At 45.0% G+C, this 25546-nt stretch overlaps 1 protein-coding gene across 3 annotated transcripts in view; it reads right to left on the bottom strand.

The window, feature by feature from the left end:
* The window catches only part of EFTUD2 (elongation factor Tu GTP binding domain containing 2), a 45428-nt gene that overhangs the window by 530 nt on the left and 19352 nt on the right, over positions 1 to 25546 (bottom strand). For all 3 annotated transcript variants that reach the window (XM_025440778.3, XM_025440779.3, XM_025440780.3), the window contains exons 9-27: positions 24917 to 24999; positions 21570 to 21736; positions 18839 to 18963; positions 14163 to 14226; positions 13696 to 13786; positions 11154 to 11289; positions 9038 to 9165; positions 7989 to 8182; positions 6493 to 6604; positions 5959 to 6099; positions 5204 to 5305; positions 3918 to 4000; positions 3052 to 3138; positions 2496 to 2622; positions 2207 to 2294; positions 1448 to 1566; positions 1186 to 1280; positions 535 to 688; positions 280 to 387 (exon numbers count right to left, since the gene is read on the bottom strand). In XM_025440778.3, coding sequence (XP_025296563.1) covers positions 280 to 387; positions 535 to 688; positions 1186 to 1280; positions 1448 to 1566; positions 2207 to 2294; positions 2496 to 2622; positions 3052 to 3138; positions 3918 to 4000; positions 5204 to 5305; positions 5959 to 6099; positions 6493 to 6604; positions 7989 to 8182; positions 9038 to 9165; positions 11154 to 11289; positions 13696 to 13786; positions 14163 to 14226; positions 18839 to 18963; positions 21570 to 21736; positions 24917 to 24999 — 2204 coding nt within the window. The remainder of the gene's footprint in view (positions 1 to 279; positions 388 to 534; positions 689 to 1185; positions 1281 to 1447; positions 1567 to 2206; positions 2295 to 2495; positions 2623 to 3051; positions 3139 to 3917; positions 4001 to 5203; positions 5306 to 5958; positions 6100 to 6492; positions 6605 to 7988; positions 8183 to 9037; positions 9166 to 11153; positions 11290 to 13695; positions 13787 to 14162; positions 14227 to 18838; positions 18964 to 21569; positions 21737 to 24916; positions 25000 to 25546) is intronic.

Here is a 25546-nt window from a genome sequence, read left to right as displayed (position 1 = left end):
CAAGACCTGTGCTGGAGGGGGAGGATGGTGGGAGATGGAACTTTTGCCCAGCTATTCAGGAATTGCCACTGGGGAGGAGAAGATGCTCCCTTCCCAGCCAGACTGGTCCCAGAAGGCCAGTGACCCGAGGCCTGTAAAGTTTGCACCTCTCTGCATGGTGTAGTGAACAGTTCTTTCAGTCTTTGGGAGAAAGGTCCCAAAGTTAGAAATGAAGAGAGATCCAACTCCTGCCAAGAGCCCTAGGATTGAGGGTTGACCATGGGCCTCAGGGATGCATACCTTCCTGCGACGGGTTTTGATCATGAATTCCCGGGCCAGGTGAGGAGCAGGCTGTGGCTCCAGGGGGCGAATGACAATGCTCTTGTCCAGAGGATCACCAGGTACAATCTAAAAAGTAAGGTTGTTATCGATGGTCTAGGGCTCTTCTCTAGGATGCTAGAAATCTCACTTGGGGCTTGGAAGGGGAACAGATCAGTGGAGGCTGGCCTTGAACAGGTGGGAGGCGACCTTGGCCAGTCTGCACCATTTTCTCACCTGCCAATGGTGGAAGACAGATAACGAAAAGGCCTGCCCTTGGGTGTGAGTCCGTAGATCAGTCTCAAAGCCAAAAGAGTCAATGGCGGGGATGAAAGCTTTGATTGTGTAGAGAGGGGAGCCTGGGATGGGTGCATCCTGAGTCACATGCCCCCTGCGACAAAAAAAAACAAAACCTGAGTCCCTTGTCCTACAGAGACCCAAAGCAGAGAAGAGAATCTGGCCCCAAATGTACCACAACACAGAGTGACCACCAAAGAAAGAATAACCACAATCATGCTATAGTGGGTGGAAAAGGCTTGGGGCCCTCAGTATCATTTCCTGTGGCAGTCAAAGGGGCAGTGACTGCTAGGCAAGAGTGGAAACTCTGATGGGACAAGGTCCTATAGACATTCCCCCCACTGACACACTTCAGTACTTTCCCCAGAGGCTAAGGAGAAAGGGCCCAAGAAGGAAACCTCAAATTTGTATCTGCAGTGAAGCTGGGGATTGCCTCAAATCTTTCCTACTTCCTCTGAAAAACTAGCTCACTAGGTTTTAAGGAGCAAATATAGTGTAGAAGGCTCATCTCCTTCCACACAGGAACCCAGTTACCTCTTGCTGGGCTCCTGCTCTCTGCACCCTCCCTGACGTGCCATGCTGGTGGCTCACCTGCGCCTGGCCAGGACGGTGTACACAGCAGAGACACAATCTGCAGGAGCTTGGACCTCTACAAAGTAGTATGGCTCCATCAGACGAGGAGTGGCCTGCAGTGGGGCAAGATGAAAGGTTTCCTCAGCTTGGGGAAGGCTGACGACTGAGGACCTGGGTAAAGAAAAGGCTGGAGGGACTGTAGTCTTGATGCCCCCAAAGCCTGGACCTCCTGGACCTGCACTTAATGCTCTCCTGGAGCAGGCTGGCCCTACCCACTCACCATGAGGAAGGCAGAATAGACGACTCTCCTTGCTGTGGGGATGATTTGGCCCCCACCCCGGTGCAGGGGCTCTTGGGCAACCACTGCATCCAGGATCTTAAACTTGACATTTCGAATCACTGAAACAGAGATGGGGAAACTGCTGAGTGAGGAGCAATTGAGGTGTCAAGGGCCCAAGGGCAGAGCAGCAAAGAGCCTCTAGCAGCATGGGAGCTATCTTGAGGCCACAAAAGCTATGGCACAAAATCATCCTGCAGATGGGTGTTTTGATAGGATACCATGGCCTAAAGCAGAGGACAGAAGTTAAGCACACATTCTTTGTGTTCGTTTCAGGTCATGCCCAGACATCATAAAGCTTTCCTAGTTTATGTGCATTTTCTGCAGGTATTTAATTATTTCTGGATAGAGAATAAATTCAAGGAATTGCACATTTCTTCCCACTAAATCCAATCCTGGTCTATAAACTATTCCAATACATCTTCCTCCTGATACTTCTCTTCAAACACATTTCTTCTCAGGACTGAAGAGCAAATGTCAGCCTAGAAATAACTGTATATCCAGGATGTCCCAAGCAATAGTACTAGGACAGGGAGAGAGGAGAGAGAAGAGAGGAGGCTGCCCCAGGACACAGGCTAGCCTTGTGTGCTGAGCTGCCTCTCCTGCCAGGGCCCACAGGTGAGCCTATTTCACCTCATATGCCCAGGCACAAGGAGCCTAGAAGACTGTAGCTGAGGACACAGAGGCGCTGGGGGAACTTACACTCATCACAGAGGGGCCCCTCCCTGGTTCCCCACTGGAAACCTTGAACAATGCTGTCCTTCACTGAGCCGAGAAGAGCCTTGTCCACCTGCACAGAACATGAGGGCATGTGTGAGCACACTGATCATGGAAACAACCAGAATTTAGAGGGACGAGAAGGTAGATATACTGGTAAGACGATTCACGACAAGCCACAACATACTTTTGGGGAAAGAAGTACACTTTGTAGTTTCCTCCACTCAATAGCAAAGAAAGCACCCCACATTGGCTCCCGCCAGTTCTGCTGTACCTCAGAGGGCAGGGTATCATCTACCAAGATGTTGGGGCCAGTGGCATCAGGGCCGAAAGCCCAGATGGAACGTGCAGCCAGCAGATCCCAATCGTACTTGGTCTGGAAGAATTCTCCCAATTTCTTCCTGGGGGAAGGAGGAGAAAATGGAGGTATCCTGTAGCTCTGCGATTATTACCTGCTGGGGTCACAGATTCTGCCTTCTTGGAGGACAGTTTGCTTCCCAGGACAGGTGGTATGAGAGACTCAACAAGTAGGCTATGGCAGCTGGTCTTTTTTTGTTTTAAAGATTTTATTTTTTGCGCATGTGAGAGAGAGCGAATAAGTGAGAGCATGAGCGCACACAAGAAAGCATGTGCATGTGCTCCAGAGCACAAGCAGGAGGTGGGGGGAGGGAAAGGGCAGCAGACTCCTCATTGAGCAGAGAGCCGATGTGAAACCTGATCCCAGGACCATCATGACCTGAGCCAAAAAGAGATGCTTAACCAACTGAGCCACCCAGGCACCTGGTGCCTCAACCCCTTTCAGCTTTGGAACCAGGGCCACATTCTCTCACCTGTTCCACGTGATCTGGACCACCTCATTCTCTATGTCCTCGGCAAGGCCCTTCTCAAGAGGCTCTGCAATCATGGTAATCTTGTTCCTAGTCAGAAAGGAAATGGGTAATGATGAGGATCAGCAGGACTGGCAGAAGGGGCATTCCTAAGAAAAGGCCGACAAACCAGTGTTATCAGTAAAAGTGAGAGGGCCAGAGAAGAGCAAAAAGGGTTCATCTTCTGTCTTCTTTCATTGGAATCTATCACTCTTTAAAAAAGTGAGGTCTGGGGATGCCTGGCTGGCTTAGTCAGTGGAGCATGCAGCTCTCGATCTAAGGGTCATGAATTAGAGCCCCATGTTCGGTGCAGAGATTATTTAAAAATAGAATCTTAAAAAACAAAAAACAACAAACAATAAAAAAAAGTGGAGCTGGGCAGCCCCAGTGGCCCAGCGGTTTAGCGCCGTCTTCAGCGCCTGATTCTGGAGACCTGGGATTGAGTCCCATGTCGGGTTCCCTGCATGGAGCCTTCTCCTCCCTCTACCTCTCTCTCTCTCTCTCTCTCTCTCATGAGTAAATAAATAAAATCTAAAAAAACAAAACAAAACAAGCCAGTGGAGCTGCTAAGACAAATTTAAGATGATCATATTATACAGAAACAAGTGGCAATTAGGACACTCATCTTTAGGGTACCTCTGGCAAAGAATCCACAGCATCACATCTACAGGCCTAAAAGATGAGAGCGCTGGCATAAAACTCAAGCATTCTAAGATTCCATCCCAAGATTTAGGAGCTCTCTATTTCTAAAGCACTTGTGAACAGGGTGGATTGGGGTGGGGAGGAGAGTGTCCCGTCAGTCCCAGGGTCACTTGGACCCCACAGCTCACTTTTTATTGGGCGTTTCAGCAAAGCACTTGAGGGAAGAAGTTTCCACCACTGTCTCACAAAACGTGACAACAGGGTCAGCCACCTGCGAAATGGAATAAATTGTCAGGCAAGGTCTAAATTTGTCGGAAGGAAAAAATAAATAAATAAATTTGTCGGAAGGACAATCTTCTGACAACGGGAATCCTGAGTTCCCCTTTGCACTACCTCTGCAACAACTCTCTGCTCTTATCGGCAGCAGCAGCAAGTACAATAGTGGGCAAAGAGTCTGTGCCAGTGCTAAGAAGCCTGAAGAAACGCAGCAGAGTATGGAGTTTATGTTCCTTAGTCAAGACAAAGTGTGAGTCGAACCTGGCCCTAAATGATAGTCCCCGAAGGTCTCTTTTAACATCCGTTCAGCCATCCCACTGCCATTCACTGAATACCTCCCATGGCTCTGCTGCAGCTGGCAGTAGGGCCTGCCCGGCAGACCCCTGTTCCATTCTCAACCCCTGGCTCTGGGTAGCACAGCTCCTCCCCGAAGCTCCCACGTGGTCCACTACTGGGGAACTCAGTATCTCATAGAGCACTGGTCCCCCGCACATCAGAAGGAGTGTCTAAGACAGTGTGAGAGCACTCACTCCCACTTCCATGGGGGCTAGGAGAAGATATGTGTACCAATTAGGAGACAGGAGTCATGCAAAGCACACTTCAACTGAGAGGCCACATCATGGCTCGAGAGCCAGTCCTCACGTCCTGAAACATCCACTGAGCCCTAATCACCAGAGATGGGTTAACTATGTAACTGTTTTCTTAACAAAAGACTGAGAATCACTTCTGCTTGGGAGCCCTGACTTGAAACATTTGACTTTAAGAATAACCCTGCAGAAAGGGGCAAACCAGATCCCAAACACCTTCCCATATAGGGAGCAATAGGTCATGTTTTTCCCAAACATGTCTCCTCCCCTAGTGCCCCCCTCTTCCCTCAGGTCTTCCAAGGGAATCAAAGGTTTGGCTGCTCATAAAATCAGTCTGGAGCTGAGTGTCAAGCTGCTGGACAGGCAGGAGCTCAAGAAAGGAAAACATCGGGATCCCTGGGTGGCACAGCGGTTTAGCGCCTGCCTTTGGCCCAGGGCATGATCCTGGAGACCCGGGGTCAAATCCCACGTCGGGCTCCCGGTGCATGGGGCCTGCTTCTTCTCCCTGTGCCTGTGTCTCTGCCTCTCTTTCTCTCTCTGTGACTATCATAAATAAATAAATAAAAATTAAAAAAAAAAAAAAAAAAAAAGAAAGGAAAACATTGATTTACCTTGATGTCGATCTCTGAGTACATCTTCCGCAAATCGTGCATTACACAGTCTAGGTAGAGTTCCCCAGTACCCAGAATCACGTGCTCCCCAGACTCTTCCACCTGAAACACAATAGCCCTGGTGGTCATGGCCTAGACCTCTGTGCCAGCAACAACTAGCAACAGAATCAACGCTAGGGCCTAGGAGGCAGTGCCCAAATGCACTATTAGAAAGGCACTGCTCAACATCAGTTCTAGCTTTTTCAAGGATCAATGGGGAGCAGGGACTTATGAGTTAAACCTCAAGACACGGAGACCATTCAGAATAGTGCTACTAGGCATAAGGTCACCAATTTATTCCCGTCACAACTCCTTAGGGAACACCCTGCCCTATGTCTATGGATGTAAGTTGACCCTTTAGCCCAGGCCAACTACTCTGAAAAGTATGCTAGATGGCTCAAGAATGTAGAAGGATCAGAATGATTCACTTTTCCCTCTATAATTTCTGGGAAATCAATTCGAAGTGTATTCTCCAAAACACATCTCTTTCACATTGAAAGATACTAGGGAATATGAACACACCCATGTGTACCTTCACTGTGCCCCATCCCCCCAAACATGTCCTGCTTTCAAATGATAGTACTAGACAGGAATACCTGCTCCTGACATAGGCTGTCAGAAGCAGCAGATCAGAGACACCTGGTGGACATGAAGCAGTGGGCAGCACAGACCCACAGGCCCTGGTGCTTGGTAGCTCCTGCAGGTCCTGCGCATACCTTCGTGGTGAGGGATGGATAGCTCTTGTTGACCTTGCGCAGACCATCCAGCATCTTGGGCAGCTCTGAGGGATTGACTGGTTCCACAGCAATCTTGATAACAGATGTGGTGTTGAATTTCAAGGGCCGGAAAATCTGAGCCTGATATTCAAAATGCAAAAGAGTGAGGGCACCTGGCCTGAGTAGGCACCAAAGGTGCAGAGGTCAGAGCAGACCATTCCCCAACCAGGAGCCATAGTGCTGCTTAGAGGCAGCCTGAAGAGCCATTTATTCCCATGCATTTTGGCAGAACAAAGAGAGAGGGAAAGATAAAAGGCCCACCCCTCCCAATTCCTAGCATCCAGGGAGAGTATAGGGAGAAGAGAGCAGAGTCGGATCTAGAACACTGAGCTCATGCTGAGGTCTGGAACCAGGAAGTGGCCATGACTGGGTTAGTACCCTGATAGTTCTGCTACTGGTTGCTCACGTGTGGTGTGGCTCTATGTGACATCCTAGCTTAATAAACTAATCCTGTTGCCTTTTTAAAAAATCTACCTCCTCATTGCCCCGGGGTTCAGTTATAGTTGCTGTCTTTACAATTGGTTGATCAACACCTTCAATCAGAACCCAGTTGCCAGCAGGAACACGGTTCACCTCAATGTGGTACCTGGAGCAACAGAAAAGCAAAATGAAGAGTGCAAAGCACTGAGTCAGGAGCAGGGGTGAGCCAAACAGACACATTCCAGGACGGGAAGGATACCATAAACAATCATACAGCCTCATATATGTGGACAGGCGACCCTTGAACAACACTGAGGTTAGGGGTGCTGATCCCCCATGCAGTAGAAACTCCATGTGTATGTCCTGACTCCTCCCAAAACTTAACTACTAACAGTCTCTGGTTGGCTGGAAGTCTTACTGATAACAGACAATAAACACATACTGTGTGTTATATGTATTCTATACTGTAATTCTTTTTTTTTTTCATAAAGAGAGAAATTTGGCAAGAAAGTACACGAGCAGGGGGTAGGGAGAGGAAGAAGCGACGCGGGGCTCCAAGATCATGACCTGAACCAAAGGCAGACACTCAACCAACTGAGCCACTCAGGCGCCCTCTATACTTACAATAAAGAAAGCTAAAAGGAGAAAATACTAAGTAAATAATAAGATAAAGAAAATACGTTTATAGAACTATAGTGTATTTATTGGAAAAAAAAAAAAAAACACCTCACAAACATATTAAAATGGACCCATGTAGTTCAAACCTGTGTTATTAAAGGGCCAACTGGAGATACAAATTAATTAATTAGCCCATGACAGAAAAACGCATGGTATTGTAAGAGGACAAAGAGGAAAACTGAATTCCAGTTGGATACTAGTGGTAAGCAAGGCACTGCGCCCAAGGGGTAGAATGTAAGGAGATGCCAAAAGCATCACAGAAAACACTGTGACTGTCCTAGCTCATCAATCTTCTGCCTTCTAGGGAACGGGTGAATCTGGAGTGGGGGAAGGGGCTGGGGGCCAGGTGCAGCAGGCAACGTCAGGAACACAACTTCCTGCACTCTGCTTGCTGGCTGAGAAGCCAAACTTATGAACTCATGAGCAGCCCAGAGGTTCAAGCTAAGTCTGATTCTGCAGATGGGGAAGCTACAAGATATCCAGCAAAATCTTCTATCTTGGTCAAAGAATAGTCAGTGGAGGCTGGGAGACAATTTCGTTTGGGAAGAAACACAAAGGTTATGACTTAGGAACACAGAAGAGGAAGAGGATTAAGAGTAAAAATAGAAATCCTGCTACAAAGTTTATACAAGCCTTCAAAATGTGAAGGCAAGGCTCTTGGCATTATCCCAATAGTAGTTGCCTTTTGGCCCTAGCAACTCTGGGTAGTAAGAAGTAGAAGTCAACAGATGTGAGGGAGAATGGGCTGATCTCCTGCTGTAGGGGGGGCCATGAAGCTGCTGTGCTTCCAGGGAGGACCACTTCTCCCAGCTCCTGTGGCAGCTCCAGTAATAAGGCCAAGGCATACCTCTACAGGTGATGGTTGGCATTACCTGGCTACGGAGATCCAAAGACGGCCCACAGTGCATATCTGGGAGTCCTCCTCATCTTCCAGGGTGTAGTTCTCCCCCAGGACCTTCACGGGCTGCCCAGCGTGGATGGTGCCACTCAGTACCCGGCCAAAGGCATGAAACTGGACTCCATCATCTGTGCTGTACATCTTGGTAGTGTGGCACATCAGAGGACCCTGGAGGTGGGGACAGAGCATAGGCTCAACCACACATATTCCCAGGGTAAATGCCATGGTCTCCACCTCCCTTGACAGCAATGACATGGGCTCTGTGAAAAGCCCAGACCTAGAGGAAGATGCGTCAATCTCCTGGGAAATTCCAAGCCATGCCCTACCCCCTGCTTAGTATATAGATGTCACAGGCATAGTAAAAAAAACCTCTTTTCCTGTTCTCTAGGGAGATGTGGGCAATGGCGAAGAAAAGCAGGTTTAGGATGCCAGACTGGCACTGCATTACAGTACAAGGTTATAAGACATGCTTGCCTCACATTCCCTCTGAAAACATAACTCACAATTTTCAACTGGTTGTATGTTTATGCTGAGAAACTAGACTAAGGAATGACTGGGAAAGACTTTTATTTTTTAAGTAAGCTGAACGCTCAATGTGGGACTTGAACTCATGACTCAGAGATCATGCTCTACTGATGGAGACAGTCAGGTACCCCTGGGAAAGATGTTTTTTAAAGCCCAAGACTGACGAGGTCAGCTACACTTGTTGAATCTTTACTAGTTCAGGTACCATGCTGAACAACTATAATACTTTCCCTATCTCATTCAATTCTTATAACAACCACATACATATTTTAATCCTCATTTTATAGACCACGACTCTTAGAAAGATTAAATAATGTTCCCCAAATCATACCACTAGAAGTGGTAACACCAGGCTTTGAATTCAGGTCTGTTTGACGTTGCTCATGGGGAGTGAGTGAAAAGCAAGGATGGAAAGACGGCATTATTCTTATGACCAGAAAACAGGGGACTCATACAGGAGGGGACAAAAATCAAGAGAAATGGTGGGCTTTCCCTTACGTCAGGGTCACAGTCGCTCATGGCCTCGCCGAGATCAGAATCTACACCACCAGTGTAGGTATGCTCAATCTTGGGCTTGGCGCCCACCTTTGGAGAGGGGATATGCTGCACACACATGTCCACAAAGCCTGTGGAAGGAGAAGAGCAAGCCATTACTATACACTCTCACAGGAGTAAGTGAGCGGCTTGAGGTACGGATCTACTTGTGATTTCCAGAAAGCTAAAACTGAAAAGACTGATTTTCAGCTCTTCAAGTTATAGCACCATGAGCTCAGAGGGCAGTACTATCTTACTTTCCTGGGAGTATGTTCTAAAAGATGTCACACTGAGGCCAGGGAGGAGCAAGAAGCAGGGCTCAGTGGTTGCTTGGAACTCAGCTGACAAAAATTTTCAAGTATCTCTATGAATCTATAATCTTATTTTTTTTTAAAGATTTTATTTATTTATTCATGAGAGACACACACAGAGAGAGGGAAAGAGGCAGAGACACATGCAGAGAGAGAAGCAGGCTCCATGCAGGGAGCCTGACGCAGGACTCAATCCCGGGACTCCAGGATCATGCCCTGGGCCAAAGCAGGTGCTAAACCGCTGAGCCACCTAGGGATCCCTGAATCTATGATTTTTTATTGAATATGAGCACTTACACTAAATTAAATAAATATTTCATCTCTTCAGATCTACTCAGAACAATCCCTGAACGGATTCTTTCCCTTTGGGAAAGATTGCACACGTTTCTATTCTACACATGTATCTGTTTCTTTTCTTTTCTTTTCTTTTCTTTTCTTTTCTTTTCTTTTCTTTTCTTTTTTTTCTTTTCTTTCTTTCTTTCTTTCTTTCTTTCTTTCTTTCTTTCTTTCTTTTTCTTCTTTTCTTTTCTTTTCTTTCCTTTCTCTTTCTCTTTCTTTTCTTTCTTTCTTTCTCTCTCTCTTTTTTTTTAAAGATTTTATTTATTTATTCATAGAGACACAGAGAGAAAGAGGCAGAGACACAGGCAGAGGGAGAAGCAGGCTCCATGCAGGGAGCCCGACGTGGGACTGGATCCTAGGTCTCCAGGATCACACCCCAGGCTGCAGGTGGCGCCAAACTGCTGCGCCACCAGGGCTGCCCTGTATCTGTTTTTCTAATGGCTAATGAGCCATGCAAGAGAGGATGACCTCCATTAGTACCTGGGGGAAGGCAGATCTGTTTTCAGTTGGTATCTCCTGGTCAGACTGATGGCCACCCAGGATGTACTACTACTAGAATAATAATGATAATAATAGTAAAAGTAATTTTTACAATAATAATTATTATCATTATTATAGATTTTATTTATTTATTTATTCATGAGAGACAGAGAAGCAGAGACACAGGCAGAGGGAGGAGAAGCAGGCTTCATGCAAGAAGCCTGATGCAGGACTCGATGCCGGCAATCTGGGATCAGACCCTGAGCCAAAGGCAGACGCTCAACCGCTGAGCCACCCACATGTCCCCAAACTACTAGAATTATGCACTTGGAGGATTCTGACACTTAATTCCCACCAGACTCAGAATCAAGAGATTGCTGAGGGGACGGGGACCTTAGCTGTTACCTTCTACACCTCCTTTATTTTACAGCTGAGATATTCGAGTCACAGAGAATTGGGTGGCTGGCCCAGGTTCTCACTACATGGAAGGGTTGGGGCCATTACAGAGGCAAGACTTGGATCTTTTCTTAACCAACCAAGGGCTTGGTTTACTATATTACCTGCCTTCCGTGCCACTCAAATAGAGGATACAGGAGCTCAGGGGAAAGAGAAATCTGAACTTGGTGCTTTCCCCAGTATTTCACATCACTCACGAGTCTACTTTTCTGACTGCTCCCTGGCAAAAATACTGCTTCCCCATTTCCTTTATTTGCACGCTCCTCCTGGTAAGGAAATTTAATTGCTTCTGTTTCCCAAGACAGAGTTCCTGGTACTGTCCACTGAAGAAGAGAGCTAGGTAGAAAATCCAGGTGCTATACATCCAGCCTGTAGTTTATCTGAAATAACCTCACATCTCTGAACACCACTGTGGGATGAGGAAAAGATTCTCATGATACATGTGGCGGAACATGATAATGTTGATGGGAAGGGGCCATGAGCTCTTTTGTTACCTGTGAACTCTCCAAAGAATTTTTTGCAGACCAGCCTGAGCAGGGGGCGGATGTTTAGCTTCAGCTCCTCCTTGGTCAGGTGAATGCCAAGCTCGTCCAGAGTCCTGGGGAGGCTGGTGTCCACATCACCCACAACCTGTATGGGTATCAGATACATCAGCTGTAATAGGTTTTTTTTTTTTTAAAGATTTTATTTATTCATGAGACAGAGAGAGAGAGAGGCAGAAACACAGGCAGAGGGAGAAGCAGACTCCCTGCGGGGAGCCCAATGTGGGACTCGATCCAAGGATCCTGGTATCAAGACCTGAGACAAAGGTTCAGCTGCTGAGCCACCCAGGCTTCCCAACCACATCAGCTGTAGTGACAGCCTCAGTGTGGTACCTGCTAAAGAAGGCAAGGAAGGCCAGAAGGCAATCTGAAGGGTCACTGCACTAAGTTCTCTTCTATAGGAAGAGCTTTTGGCAAGGACAACCATTTGGTTTCAGGGAAATCTTTGGTACCCACTCTTCAAACCAACCCCAGGTGAGAAGGGCTTGCTCACACCAGGAACGCCTGGGTGGCTCAGTGGTTTAGTGCCTGCCTTCAGCCCAGGGCGTGATCCTGGGGTCCATGGATTGGGTCCCGGTATCGGATCCTGCATCAGGCTCCCTGCATGGAGCCTGCTTCTCCCTCTGCCTGTGTCTCTGGCTCTCTCATGAATAAATAAATACATACATACATGCCCACACCAGCCAATAAGCCTGGCCCTTTCAGATGGACCTTCAGTGCTGCCCCCTGGTGTCTGAAAAGCAGCATCTCATCCCAGTCAGGAAATCCCTTACTCTTCCCTATTTTAGAGACTTCTTAGATTTAGAGGATCACTGCACTGGAAGGAACCAAAAAAGGTCACCTGGCAGTCCATCTGTTGGTAGGGCAAGGCCAAGCTAAATCATCCTCAGCAGACTCAAGGTCTCTACTGAGACAGATTCTATAAATTTCTTTTATTAATCCATTCCAGTCTGACACAAGATACTCCGTATTTTTCAGCACTAATAAATTTTAATCATGCTCTTCTGTCTTGTTGCTATGTTTTCCTTTTTGTCAACTGGAACACACACATTTTGTGTATATGTGTGTGTCCACTGTGCACAGTGCTTATTAAACATCTGAATATTTTATAACTGTCGTGGAAAAAAAGGCTCTGAAAATTCCCATACAATGTTATCCTTTCGCTGCTGCCTTTAAGGTAGCACAAATTCATGCAAATGCAATCAATGCCATACTCTTTTCTTTGAAGCATCTCACATGTTTACATTTTTTTTTTTTAAGTCATGAGAGACACAGAGAGAGAGAGAGAGAGAGAGAGGCAGAGACACAGGCAGAGGGAGAAGCAGGCTCCATGCAAGGAAGCCTGATGTGGGACTCGATCCTGGGGCCTCAGGATCACGCCCTGGGCCGAAGGCAGGCACTAAACCAGGTGCTAAACCGCTGAGCCACCCAAGGATCCCATTAACTACATCCTTACCACCAGTGTCTGATGCATCCTTTTTTCTTTTTTCAAGTAAGCTATATGCCAACATGGGGCTTAAACTCATGACCAGAGATAGAGTCACCTGCTCTACCAATTGAGCCTGCCAGGTGCCCATGATGCATTCTTTTCAATCTGACAAACATCATATACATACACGCCCAGAAAAGTATTAAAAGCAAGCTCAGGGTAGCCCGGGTAGCTCAGCAGTTTAGTGCCGCCTTCGGCCCAGGGCATGATCCTGGGGGACCGGGATCAGGTCCCACGTCGGGCTCCCTGCATGGAGCCTGCTTTTCCCTCTGCCTGTGCCTCTCTCTCTCTCTCTGTGTGTCTTTCATGAATAAATAAAATCTTAAAAAAAAAAAAAAGCAAGCTCATACAGCCATTCTTTTAATGGATGCAAAATACTTGAAATGTGCCTAATTCATTTAATCAGATTCTCATTGGTAACTTACTTTTAATTTTCCCCCCTTGTGTTAAAAATAATGCTTTAACGTACACATTATATATATGTAAAGCCTGGAGGACTTTCCCAATTATATTTGTCAGTCAAATTCCCACAACTGAAATTATTAGTTCTCAAGTGTCTTTTTAAAAAGATTTTATTTATTCATGAGAGACACAGAGAGAGAGAGAGAGAGAGAGGCACAGATACAGGCAGAGAAGAAGCAGGCTCCATGCAGGGAGCCCAACATGGGACTTGATCTCGGGTCTCAAGGATCACACCCTGGGCTGAAGGTGGCGCTAAACCACTAAGCCACCTGGGCTGCCCCATTTTCTTTTGAATAGACAAAATATTCACATGAAATTTCTCCAGTGCTTTTTTTTATCTTGTGTACCTTCCCCCTTCACTCTGAATTCAACAGTGTTTAGAGAACCATAGTGTCCTAGATCTAGGAGACTGGTGATCAACTATCCTCATACTTAGTAATACAAAACTGAGCATGTTTAGGGGAAAGGGAAGTGGGAGTTCCCTAGCTTTTCCACTTTGTGCTTAGAAGGGCAGCCCTGAATCAAGAGGCCTGACACACTCACCTGAGCGAGGATCTTATAAAGGGGCTCCAAGATAAACTCCACGAAGCTCCTCTGGGAGCTGCTGGTTGGGGCCTTTTTTGTGAACTTTCGTCTAAGGAGGAAAAAAAAGAGTTATGGGTGACCCAGCACGGAGAAGGCAGTGTCACTGACCCCAAGGGTGAATCTTCTAAGTTCTGAATCTGTAGGGTCAAGGGAAAGGAATGTGTGTATGATCATAACATTTCCAAAGAGATTCCTGAGAAGACATATGGCTATGACTCGCACGCATGCCCGAGCCAAGCTGTGAAGCCCTCAAGAAAAATATCCTCATCCTGCTAGGAGCTCATGAAGCCAATTCACTTAGAGGAGGAAAGATGTCTGTTCACGTCTAATAAAAAAAAAAAGTAGGTTTTAACCTTAGGAACTCGGTTCTCACTTCCTGGGAAAATGGATCCCCCTCTGGAGTGTCATTTTCCTATTCTACTTACGTTTTGGGGTTGAAGTAAATGTCACCCCAGAGTCTTTTAGCAAATTCCTGGTAGTTAATGTCACCTATAAGAGAAGAGATACAATTATAATCTACCTAAGTACTGTTTGAAAGTTTGTTCCAAACAAACAAACAAAAAAGAAAGTTTGTTCCAGGTGAATAAGTGGTTTACAGCTGAGTAATTCTAACAGCTTCCTTTCCAAGGTCCGGACATTTCCTCCTACCCAGGCAGGCAGACAAGAATATTGAGGCACAGACAAGGACAGGACTCCAAAATTGACAAGACTATGCTAGAGCCAAAATGAGCACCCAGGTGACTACATGTCTAGAGAGCAAAAAACTGAGCTATGGACAAGGGAATGGTTTATACTTTTTCCTTCGATAAAGCAGGCTCAATCGCCAAAATGCTATGCTCTGTCTGCCCCTAAACCCCATTCCTTCCAGAAGTGGAGCTTAATGGCTCCCTCATTCTTTCCTGATCTACAGAAGCTATCTGCTTCCAGTGTGGGCAATCTCCCAGCTGCAGTGCCACGCTAAAGCTCCAACTAGCCCTCAGCCTCTGGAAGGCAGATATCTAGTCCTCTGGAGAGAAAACACCAAAGCCAACCTTTGCCTCATCTTTTACCAATTAATCCTTTTAGTTTGATTGTAACCTTTAATTCTGGTCAGACTGAGCTAAGCGATGGTGACTTAAAATTCAAGATCTTCTCAGTCAAGGGCTCCTGTAACAGTCAATTGGATCACTGACATCACCAACTAACTCATGAGTATTTCTATCCAGATGTCAGACTGTTCTCTCTCACTCAAGATGGTATAAAGGGAATTTATCATCTTTTCCCTAAAGCTATGCTTCCCTTCAGACTATTCTTTCAGTGAGGCTACCTTTGGCACCTTGTCCAAACTCAAAATCTTTTTCTTCCTCACTATGTTAACTACCAAATTCTTCCCTTCCTTCTCACATTAGTGAAACTCTCTCCTCTGAACTGCTATGTCTTTTACACACTTCCATTACTGCACTTAATATATGGTACAGCATACTCCCTGGACTGAGCTGCTGGAGTGCTCACAGGAACCAGGCCCAGTGTGCCACTGAAAGAACAGGTGAATGTCTCCCTAACCCAATTCCTCCTTTCCAATTTCATAGATAACAGGAATCCAATATTCACAATTTTGTACCGGAATATTAGCAAAAAATTTCTAAATGGGTGTTCCTTCCTCCACCCTCTCCTCTCTCTGGCCTATCTTCCATCAGCTTTGCACTCATCAGCCCAACCTAATCTTTGTTTTTATTTTTTTAACATAATTTTATGGCATTTTTTCATTTATTTTATGCACATCATTCCTAAACAGGTTGTGAGAGAGAAAGTGGATCCTGAAAAAACATACAGACGCCAGGACACTACAGGGGCTGTGACTAGGATACTAAGTGGCCTTGGGACATGAATTTCCTGTCTCTTTTGCTTGAGGAGGAAGCTGCCAGAGGAGGAAACCATTTTGGGATACAGGTTTTTGTTCTGCCCAGGGGCACCATCTCCTTCTTTGAGGACTTTTGGGGTAGATGTTTGAACGGGGGAACAGGGTGGAGGAAACGTTGCCAAAGTATACAGAGTCAGGAAGTTTTAGATTGGCCACCATGCAGAAAGTCTAGCTTCTGGGAAAGGAGAATTAGTTGAGGCAGCTGATTTGTGCAAGAAATCTTCCACGTCCCACTTCAGAGTGTCCTCTGCATGTTTGGTAAGGAGGGTCAGTGCCTCAGGTTAAGTGCGGGGTAGCCTTATGCAGGTACCGTCCCTGATGGTTAAATTCAGCTCATGGCCTATGCCTGTCCCTCTAGGAAAGCACAGGTTCTGTCTGCATGTTTCAATGGTTGACTAAACCAAAAGAAGAGTGTTTTAGGACACGTGAAATTCATATTTCGCTGCTCATAAATAAGGTTTCATGGGAACATGGTCATATTCATTCACTTACACATCATCTGTGACTGCTTTTGTGCTCTATAAGGGAAGTTAAGTAGTTGTATAGTTGTGACAGAGACCATGTGGCCTACAGCCCACCTCTATCTTTAATAGCTCCCAATTGCCAACAGGATAAAGTCAAAATTCCTTAACCTGGCATTCCAAACCCTCCTCAATGTGATACCAATTCAGCCTGCCCACAGTTTTATTTCACCTCTTCTCCTAGGTGAAATGGTCCAGTATTATTAAGCAAGCCATGGGTCCAAACCACTTGCCTCTGTGCCTTCTTGCCCAACGCTGTGAGTCTGGAGTTCCCAGCTCCCTATTCTCCACCCGTCCACCAAACCCCATCTCCTTCCAAAGTTGATGCCAGACACTGTTCATCACTGTGTGGGTTTCTGTCAACTGCCTGGACAGAGTTCCTAGAAGTCACAGATTGTTCCCTACGCCCTGCCAGATTCTTAGTTTAGAGGACAAGGCATCAACTGTGGCAGTAGGATGTAATGGAAAAAATCCCAAGTAGATTCTAGTCCCAAGCCCATCAGTAGGTTCTGCAACCCTGGACATAGTTTCCCATATATGAAATGAAAGGGAAGGACTCAATTATCTCTGATATTCCTTTTAAAGCTGACTTTCTAGAAGCCCATACATGGCTTTCATCATGATGATGTTAGAGCCCATAGCTGGCTCCTTTGTAAATGACAGTGGGTTCCAAGGATAGGTGATACTCTTGAGGCTTAGGGCCATTTTCAATTAGAAATTGAATCATTAACACATTGTAGTTACAGAAACTCTCTTGGGTTTTGCTTCACATGCTGATATAAAAAACATTCAGAAACCTGCCCAGATGAGTTTCATTTGTTGTCCATCTATTTTCTCCTTTTTATTTATTTTTTAAAGATTTTACTTATTTACTTACTTACTTACTTACTTACTTATTTATTTATTTATTTATTTATTTATTTATTTATTTATTTATTTATGAGAGACACAGAGAGAGAGAGGCAGAGACACAGGCAGAGGGAGAAGCAGGCTCCACGCAGGGAGCCTGACGTGGGACTCGATCCTGGGACTCCAGGATCATACCCTGGGCTGCAGGCGGCACTGAACCAGTGAGCCACCAGGGCTGCCTTATTTTCTCCTTTTTATTTTTTATTTTTATTTTTTTTTAATTTTTAAAATTTTTATTTGTTTATGATAGTCACAGAGAGAGAAAGAGGCAGAGACATAGGCAGAGGGAGAAGCAGGCTCCATGCACTGGGAGCCCGACGTGGGATTCGATCTGGGGTCTCCAGGATCGCGCCCTGGGCCAAAGGCCCGCGCCAAACTGCTGCGCCACCCAGGGATCCCTATTTTCTCCTTTTTAAAAGAGTCATCTTGGGCAGACTGGGTGGCTCAGAGGTTTAGCGCCTGCCTTCAGCCCAGGGCGTGATCCTGGAGACCCAGGATCGAGTCCCACATCGGGCTCCCTGCATGGAGCCTGCTTCTCTGTCTGCCTGTGTCTCTGCCTCTCTCTCTCTCTCTCTGTGTCTCTCATGAATAAACAAAAATCTTTAAAAATAAGTAAGTAAGTAAGTAAGTAAATAAATAAATAAATAAATAAGCTAGTCATCTACAAACAACTAAAATATATGTCTAATGATAAAATGGTTAAATTATAATACATTTATATAGTGGAGCAATAGGCAGCTTTAGAAAATAATTTTTAGAAATGAATTTTAATAAAATAGGCAAAATCTTATAATCCAATTCTGAATGAAAATTTCTTGTGTTATATATCGGTTATATCTTTCTCTATAAAATGTGATCTCATTTATGCAGAATACTAAACAAAAAAGAATTCTAACAAATGTTTGCAATAGTTATGGTAATTAGGTTAAGGGTGAATTTTGCTTTCTTGACTAGATTTTACTATATCTTCTATTTTTCTACAATGGGAATATAGTAAATATGTACTTTTTTTTTAAGTTGTATTTGCCCATTTTTCTCACAAAAGCAAACAAGAGAGTGATGAAGGACAACTGGGTGGGGTGAACAGAAACACTGGAGCTCTAGCGCCTGTCAGCTGCGAGACCTTTCACAGAGCCTCTCCTCAGCTCTCAAGACGGGGTGATAATGACCCCCTTAGGGGGTACAGCATTGGACACTCAGGACATGGTTGTTATCAGAATCTGAGGGAACTGGGAGGCAAGGATGTGGGAGTGCCAGAGTCTCCTGAGTGGGGAAGTGGGTCCCGGGGCTCTAATATCAAGGTTCCAAGGACTGTAAAATCATTCAGCTGAGCATCCCAGAGGACTGCAAATCCAATGTGAGCTCTTGAGTAGGCCCACAAAAGTTGATGTACCTAGATACGGTCAGAAAGACAGCTAGAAGCATCAGTAGTGAGAGACTGTATCTTTCAGAAAGGTCTGAGAGGGTTTTGTGGGCATGGGCCATTCCTTTTGGATGGTATCTCTCTCACATTGGGAGAGATTCTTATTCCTATAATGATTCTCTCTTCACCCCCTTCTTATGCAGGCACATTTATTTTTCTGTTCTTTAGAAACTACTTAGCCAAAACAAAGGGTCTAGGGGTCAAAAAGAGTGACAATAATAGTTGTGACAGTAACAGTTGATAAAATGCTCCCCCAACAGGGGACTCTGGCCATTTCTAAACTCTTCAGCAGGAAAGGCACATATGACTCTGGGGAAGCTGGGAGGCGAACTGCCAGGCAGAGCTTACCGAAGGTGTCAGCATAGATCTTGGCAAAGGAACCCAACGTGAAGCAGATGCTATACTGGGAGCTGGAGAAGCAGACGTTGCCCAGGAGTGGGGAAAGGATCAGATTCTCATCAGTGGAATACATGCTGAAACAGAGAGAGTTGTGAGCACAGAGCCAGGCTGTGCAGCAACACTGACACAACGACCAGTGGGGAAGGACAGGGACTCAGGGTCACGGCTTCTCTACAGCCCTTGTCCTCAGAAGGGGCTCGCATCAGACACAATTTTGTCACCAGCCTGGCCCAAGAAAGTGACATGATGGAGCTATCCCCTAACTCCCAATAACAAGCTGATTTCCCAGAACTGGGAACTTCATGCAGGATCCTCTAACACCATCAAGTTAACTGCACCGGACAGACAAGGGGAAACTTGGAGGTCAGAGACAAAGATCTTTGAACACAGGAAAGAAATCTAATGTGAAAGAGTATATTTTAGAGAAATCTCAATTTCACAAATATAGACAGAAACACAGACGTGGACAATCAACAAAAGGGCAACTTTGCTCCCCACTCTCACTGCTTTCTTCTTTATTCTGTTTTGTTTGGTTTCGTTATACAGATTCATGTTAAAATTTTTCCAAAAGCCATGCACAAAACTACAGCATACTAAGTTCACTAATGTTTAAAAGAAAATCAGTTGTACACGGGAATCCAATCCACAACCTTAGCCTTACTGACCGACTGTTTTACGGAATTTCTTATTTTGGAAGTAAAAGTATTAGCTTATAAAGAGCAGTCCCCTACCTTACCCCATTCTCTCTCAAGTTATGCTCCCCAGAGAGAACTACTTCCAACTCTTAAAGCTTTCAGAGCACTTGCCCTACATTTTTTTTTAATTTTTTAATTTTTTATTTTTTTATGATAGGCACGCAGTGAGAGAGAGAGAGAAAGAGGCAGAGACACAGGCAGAGGGAGAAGCAGGCTCCATGCACCAGGAGCCTGACGTGGGATTCGATCCCAGATCTCCAGGATCACGCCCTGGGCCAAAGGCAGGCGCCAAACCACTGCACCACCCAGGGATCCCTTGCCCTACATTTCTAAAGAATATGTTTATGTTGCTACTACTTGTTTTAGGGCTGAGTTCTGACTTCCTATTTTGGTGATCAGGATTTAGCCCTATCCCCCACTCTAAGGAGATACATAAAAAAGTTTAACATTTCATTTTGGGGGCTCCTGATGTTACTTTAGTCTCCAATCACCGTCAGCCCTTCTGGAGCCAGGGAGAGGATACTGCTGTTGAGAATTAGGGCCACAAGGGCAGCCCCGGTGGCCCAGCGGTTTAGCGCCACCTTTGGCCTAGGGCCTGATCCTGGAGACCCGGGATCTAGTCCCACGTCAGGCTCCCTGCATGGAGCCGGCTTCTCCCTCTGTCTGTGTCTCTGCCTCTCTCTCTCTCTCTGTGTCTGTCATGAATAAATAAATAATAAAATCTAAAAAAAAAAAAAAAAAAAAAGAATTAGGGCCACACCCTGAGGATGCTCCCGAAGGTAAATCTGACTCTGGCCATGGGGATACTATCCTCAGTCCTTAACTGGAGAGGTGCTCTTTCAATAGGACAGCCTCTCAGTGGCCCTTTGAGGGGCCTCAAGAAGTCATCCAGTCCATTTGTCAGCCTGCAGATAAGACTGTCGTTGGGATATATTTAATCTATTCTTCCAAGTCACCTTAATACTGTATTCTAAGGTCTCCCAGTCATCACTAAAAGTTATTAATATAAACACAAGATGCATCTTGCTGAAAAGCAGCTATGTCCACAGAAACAAAAGCCAATAGTTTCAATTATTGAGTCTGCATTTAGAAGTTAACAGCAGAGCAGCCCAGGTGGCTCAGCATTTTAGCACTGCCTTCACCCCAGGGCCTGATCCTGGAGACCCGAGATCGAGTCCCACATCAGGCTCCCTGCATGGAGCCTGCTTCTCCCTCTGCCTGTGTCTCTGCCTCTCTCTCTCTTTATGTGTGCCTCTCATGAATAGATAAATAAAAACCTTAAAAAAAAAAAAAAAAAAAAAAGAAGGTAACAGCAACTAACATGATTCACCAGGCAGGTACTATATGCTAAACACTGTGCTAAGCATGTTATATCAAATATCTATCTAATTTCTTTCTTTCTTTCTTTCTTTCTTTCTCTTTCTTCCTTTCTTTCCTTTCTTTCCTTCCTTCCCTCCTTCCTTTCTTTTTTCTTTTTTCTTTTTTTTTAAGATTTTATTTATTTGAGAGAGAAACAATGAGAGCACCAGAGAGTATAAGCAGGGGGAGCAGATGTGGGGCTTGATCTCAGGACCCTGGAATCACAATCTGAATGGGAGGCACTAACCAACTGAGTCACCCAGGCACCCCTATCTAATTACTTGCTACAACCCATTAGACAAATCTAATCATATTCTCTTTTCACAAAGGCAGAAGCCGAGGTTCTAGGAGCTTAAGTCGCTTGCCCAGGTTCACAACTTGGTATGAGGTGAAAGTGAGAACAATTCTAGAACAATGCAGAAATGAAGATGTGTCTTAAGTTGCATAGCTGGTTAAGGCACAGGATCAGTGAGGCCCCTCAAAGCCTGAAGGGCCCTGGAAAGCACCCTTAGCCTTGTCTAAAAAGCTCATTACTCACTCTAGGAAATCAGATTTGCCCTCCAAAGGAGTTCAAGGTAAAAAACAGAGTTCCTTAGGACAGGAAATCAACTCCTGGGGTCCTATACCTTATTAATCCATTGACCTCATCTACGATGTGACGCAGCTTGTAATAAGCATCAGTTGGAGGCAGCTTCAGCTCCAGGATCAGCCGGTCAATCTTGTTGATGCACACAGTGACCGCCAGCCTCTCCTGCACTGCGTGCTTGATCAGCCGCTCAGTGTTCAGCATTACCTGAGAGACACAAGACCCAGAGGTGGTGATCAGAGCAAAAAGGGCAGAAAAGTTCAGAGCAAAGTCAAAGAGGGTACTATATGAAAATATGAAGTATGAGGAAAAGAGGACCTGGGGAAAGAGATTGTTGGGTGGAAGCAGAGGGTATCTCTGCCCAAAGGGTGATTCAGGAATGTGAAGAGGGCACCTGGCAGGACTGAGAAATGAATAAACACACTGGTGATGCTGGGAGCCAGGTTTCTCGGTTCTAGAGAAGGAGTGGAGGAAAGCTAGGAAGCACCTGTGGTGCTTAATGAAATGTGGATATCAATATTGACATACAAATGAGTTCTTTACTCTTGATAATCATGTTTCATATACATGTGTAGAAAGTTACAGATATGTGGGGGTAGGTACTGTGTTCAGTGAAAGGGTCTACAAGTATTGGACCCTAAAGCAGTGAATACATCCTGACCTTTGTTTCTATATACCAGTCCCCACTACAAGCAGCCACAATTCTTTGAAGAAACAGCTGATTCCAGGATTAGGGCAGAGAATGCACAAAATGAGTCTAGAACATTTTTTTTGTGTGTAAGAGAAGGAAGTACTTGAAAAAAGATAGGACATGTCAAAAGGACAAAGAAGCCAACCTGAAGGAGCTCTACTTAACCAAATCTTGGGGTAGCTAGAGTATCAGAAAGATGGCAATGGATTATAACCCACTGAAATAAAAATCCATGTACCCATACCGATAAGAACTAAGCAAACGAGGGAGAAGAGAAAGTCCTTCCTTACAACAGAATTCCAACCAAAAAATATAGAAGGAATAATAAGAGTTAGAGAAATCAACTTTTGCAACTACTACAAAAATAAACCTGGAATGACCAATGAAGGATAAAACTTGAGGTGCCTAGCTGGCTCAGCTGGTGAAGTGTGACTATTGATCTCTGGGTTGTGAGTTTGAGCCCCATGTTGGGTGTAGCATTTACATTGGTCAGTTAAGTGTCTAACCCTTGGTTTCAGCTCATGTCACAATCTCAGGGGTTGTGGAACTGAACCCTTGTCAGGCTCTGAGCTCAGTGGAAAGTCTGCTTGGGATTTTTTCCCTCTGCCCTTCCCCTGCTCACACGCATTTGCTTTTTCTCTCTTTCTGAAATGAATAAATCTTTTTTAAAAAAGTAATAAATGATAAAACTAACCTGCAAAGTTTGGAAAAGAGAATGTATATATAGGCTCAAAGTATAGCTCCATATGTACCACTAAGAGAAAAACAGTAACTTTACAGTAGGAAAATCTGGCAAACCCACCCCAACCAACCGATCAAAATTAGTATCACCAGTAATGGAATAAGGTGACACCATGGGCCTCCTGATGCAATGGACTAAGAACACACAACTACATTTATGCAGCATTCCTGCCAAAAATAATGTGGAAAGGGATACCTGGGGGGCTCAGTTAGTTCAGCATCTGCCTTTGGCTCAGGTCATGATCCCAGCCCTACACGGGGCTCCCTGCTTAGCATGGAGTCTACTTCGCCCTCTCCCTCTGCCTGCCACTTCCCCTGCTTGTGGGTGTGCATTCTGTCAAATAAATAAGTGAAATCTTAAAATAATAATAATAATAATAATAATAATAATAATAATAATAATAACCTGAATGTAATCATCAGTAAACATTCAACAAACCCAAATGGAGAGACATTCTACAAAACAAATATAGCTTATGCTCTTCAAAAATGCCATCATAAAGGACCAGGAAAGGCTACAGAATGGTTCCAATTAAGAGGCTAAGGAGAGGGCAGCCCCAGTGGCTTGCGGTTTAGTGCCACCTTCAGCCCAGGGCATGATCCTGGAGACCCGGGATCAGGTCCTGCATCAGGCTCCCTGTGTGGAGCCTGCTTCTCCCTCTGCCTGTGTCTCTGTCTCTCTCTCTCTCTCTGTGTCTCTAATGAATAAATAAAAATCTTAAAAAAAAAAAAAGAGGCTAAGGAGACATGAGGACTAAATGCTAGGCAGCATTTGACCGGGAAAAAAAATAATCCTATAAAGGATATTACTGGGACAGTTAGTGAAATTCAATAAGGTCTAGAGAAAAAGATTCACACAACAATACTGTATCAATGTTAAATGTCCTGATTTTGTTAACTGTATTTTGGTCATGTAAGTGAATGTCCTTTTCTTTGCTAACCTGCGGAAGTATTCCACTTTCAGACAATTCAAGGGGAAAATACACACACGTGTGAGTATGTGTACAGAGAATCACAAAGCAGATGGTAGTGTACTCCTTGTATCGTTTTTGCAACTTTTCAATAAATTTGAAATTATTCCCAAATGAAGTCAATTAGGGGAAAAAAAGAAAAAGCAACTCTGGCTCCCTCTTTTGGCTATCTCACCAATGACAACATGAATGAAGTTAGCCAAATTATCTTTCAATTTGGAAATATTTAAAGACACTTTGGGCTTTTTAACTTCAATCTCTCCAGTTTAGAAAAATTCATTAACATTTAAAATCCATTTACATGAATATACTCTCCTTCTTCTCTTTTAATTACATTTGTCATTTATTTTGAGTCCTATCACTTTGAGCTTCAATGGGCAGAAGTGAGGGAGGGACTCATACTGAGGACTCATTTTAAACTTTATATTCTGCCTTAATATCAGAACAAATATGAGCCTTAATCCCACAGACTTGGGACAGTTGGGTAGCTCACCAGTTGGGGGTCTGCCTTTGGCTCAGGGCGTGACCCTGGAGTTCTGGGATCGAGTCCCACATCAGATTCCCTGCATGGAGCCTGCTTCTTGCTCTGCCCTGCCTCTCTCTTTCTGTGTCTCTCATTAATGGGTGGACAGAATCTTTATTTACTTATTTATTTATTTTTAAGATTTTATTTATTTATTCATGAGAGACACAGAGAGAGAGAGAGAGAGAGGCAAAGACACAGGCAGAGGGAGAAGCAGGCTCCAAGCAAGGAGCCTGACACAGGACTCGATCCTGGGACTCCAGGATCATGCCCTGGGCTGAAGGCAGGCGCTAAACCGCTGAGCCACCCGGGTGTCCCCTGGATAGAATCTTTAAAAAAAAAAAGAAAAGAAAATCCCACAGACTTTAATCTTCTCTGACTCCCAGCTCACTCTGCTCTTGGCACTGAGTGGGGCAACCTATCAGGGAGGAGGGGTCATAAGAGAGTAGAAGCAGACTCACACCCTCAGCAGCATCGATGAAAAGGACAACTCCATCTGAGATGCGCAAGCCAGCTGTGACTTCATCAGAAAAATTCACGTGGCCTGTAAAACAAATACCAAGTAAGTCACTACCTGCACGATACCAGGATGAAGCACAATTAACTTGTAGGTGGTCTAAGGGAATGCTGCTAAGCATGCAAACCCCCCAAAACGCCCTTTCTCTTTCCCTACAGCTCCCTGTAGGTATATAAAATTCCATCAGTTAGTCACATGCTTGGATTAAACTTTCATACGCTAAGTCCCCAAACATAAAAAGAATGAAGTGTTCTGGATGCCCTGGGAGGGCATAACATATCAACATTCACACTTCAGCTTGGTCTCAACAGCAATAAGCAGAGTTCTGTGGGGCACAGGACAATTCAGAGGCAGAATGGGCAAGAAGGGCCTGGTGCATGGGAGACAATTCCTGGCAAGGTGCTGCTGGTGGTAGACAGGGGCTGAGATGTTCCAAGGCACTGGGCACCTGAAGGTGAGAAGGTCCATGTGTCAAAACTCCAATTTTTCTATTTAAAACTCTGCCCTGAGTGGGTCCTTTCCGTAAGATGAAGACAGAGTCAGCTACAGCACAAGGTTTATGCTGCTCCTATGA

The sequence above is a fragment of the Canis lupus genome, chromosome 9 (assembly GCF_003254725.2).
Source record: "Canis lupus dingo isolate Sandy chromosome 9, ASM325472v2, whole genome shotgun sequence".
Classification (NCBI taxonomy): Eukaryota; Metazoa; Chordata; class Mammalia; order Carnivora; family Canidae; genus Canis; species Canis lupus.
This window is presented reverse-complemented; position numbering and strand designations above follow the sequence as displayed.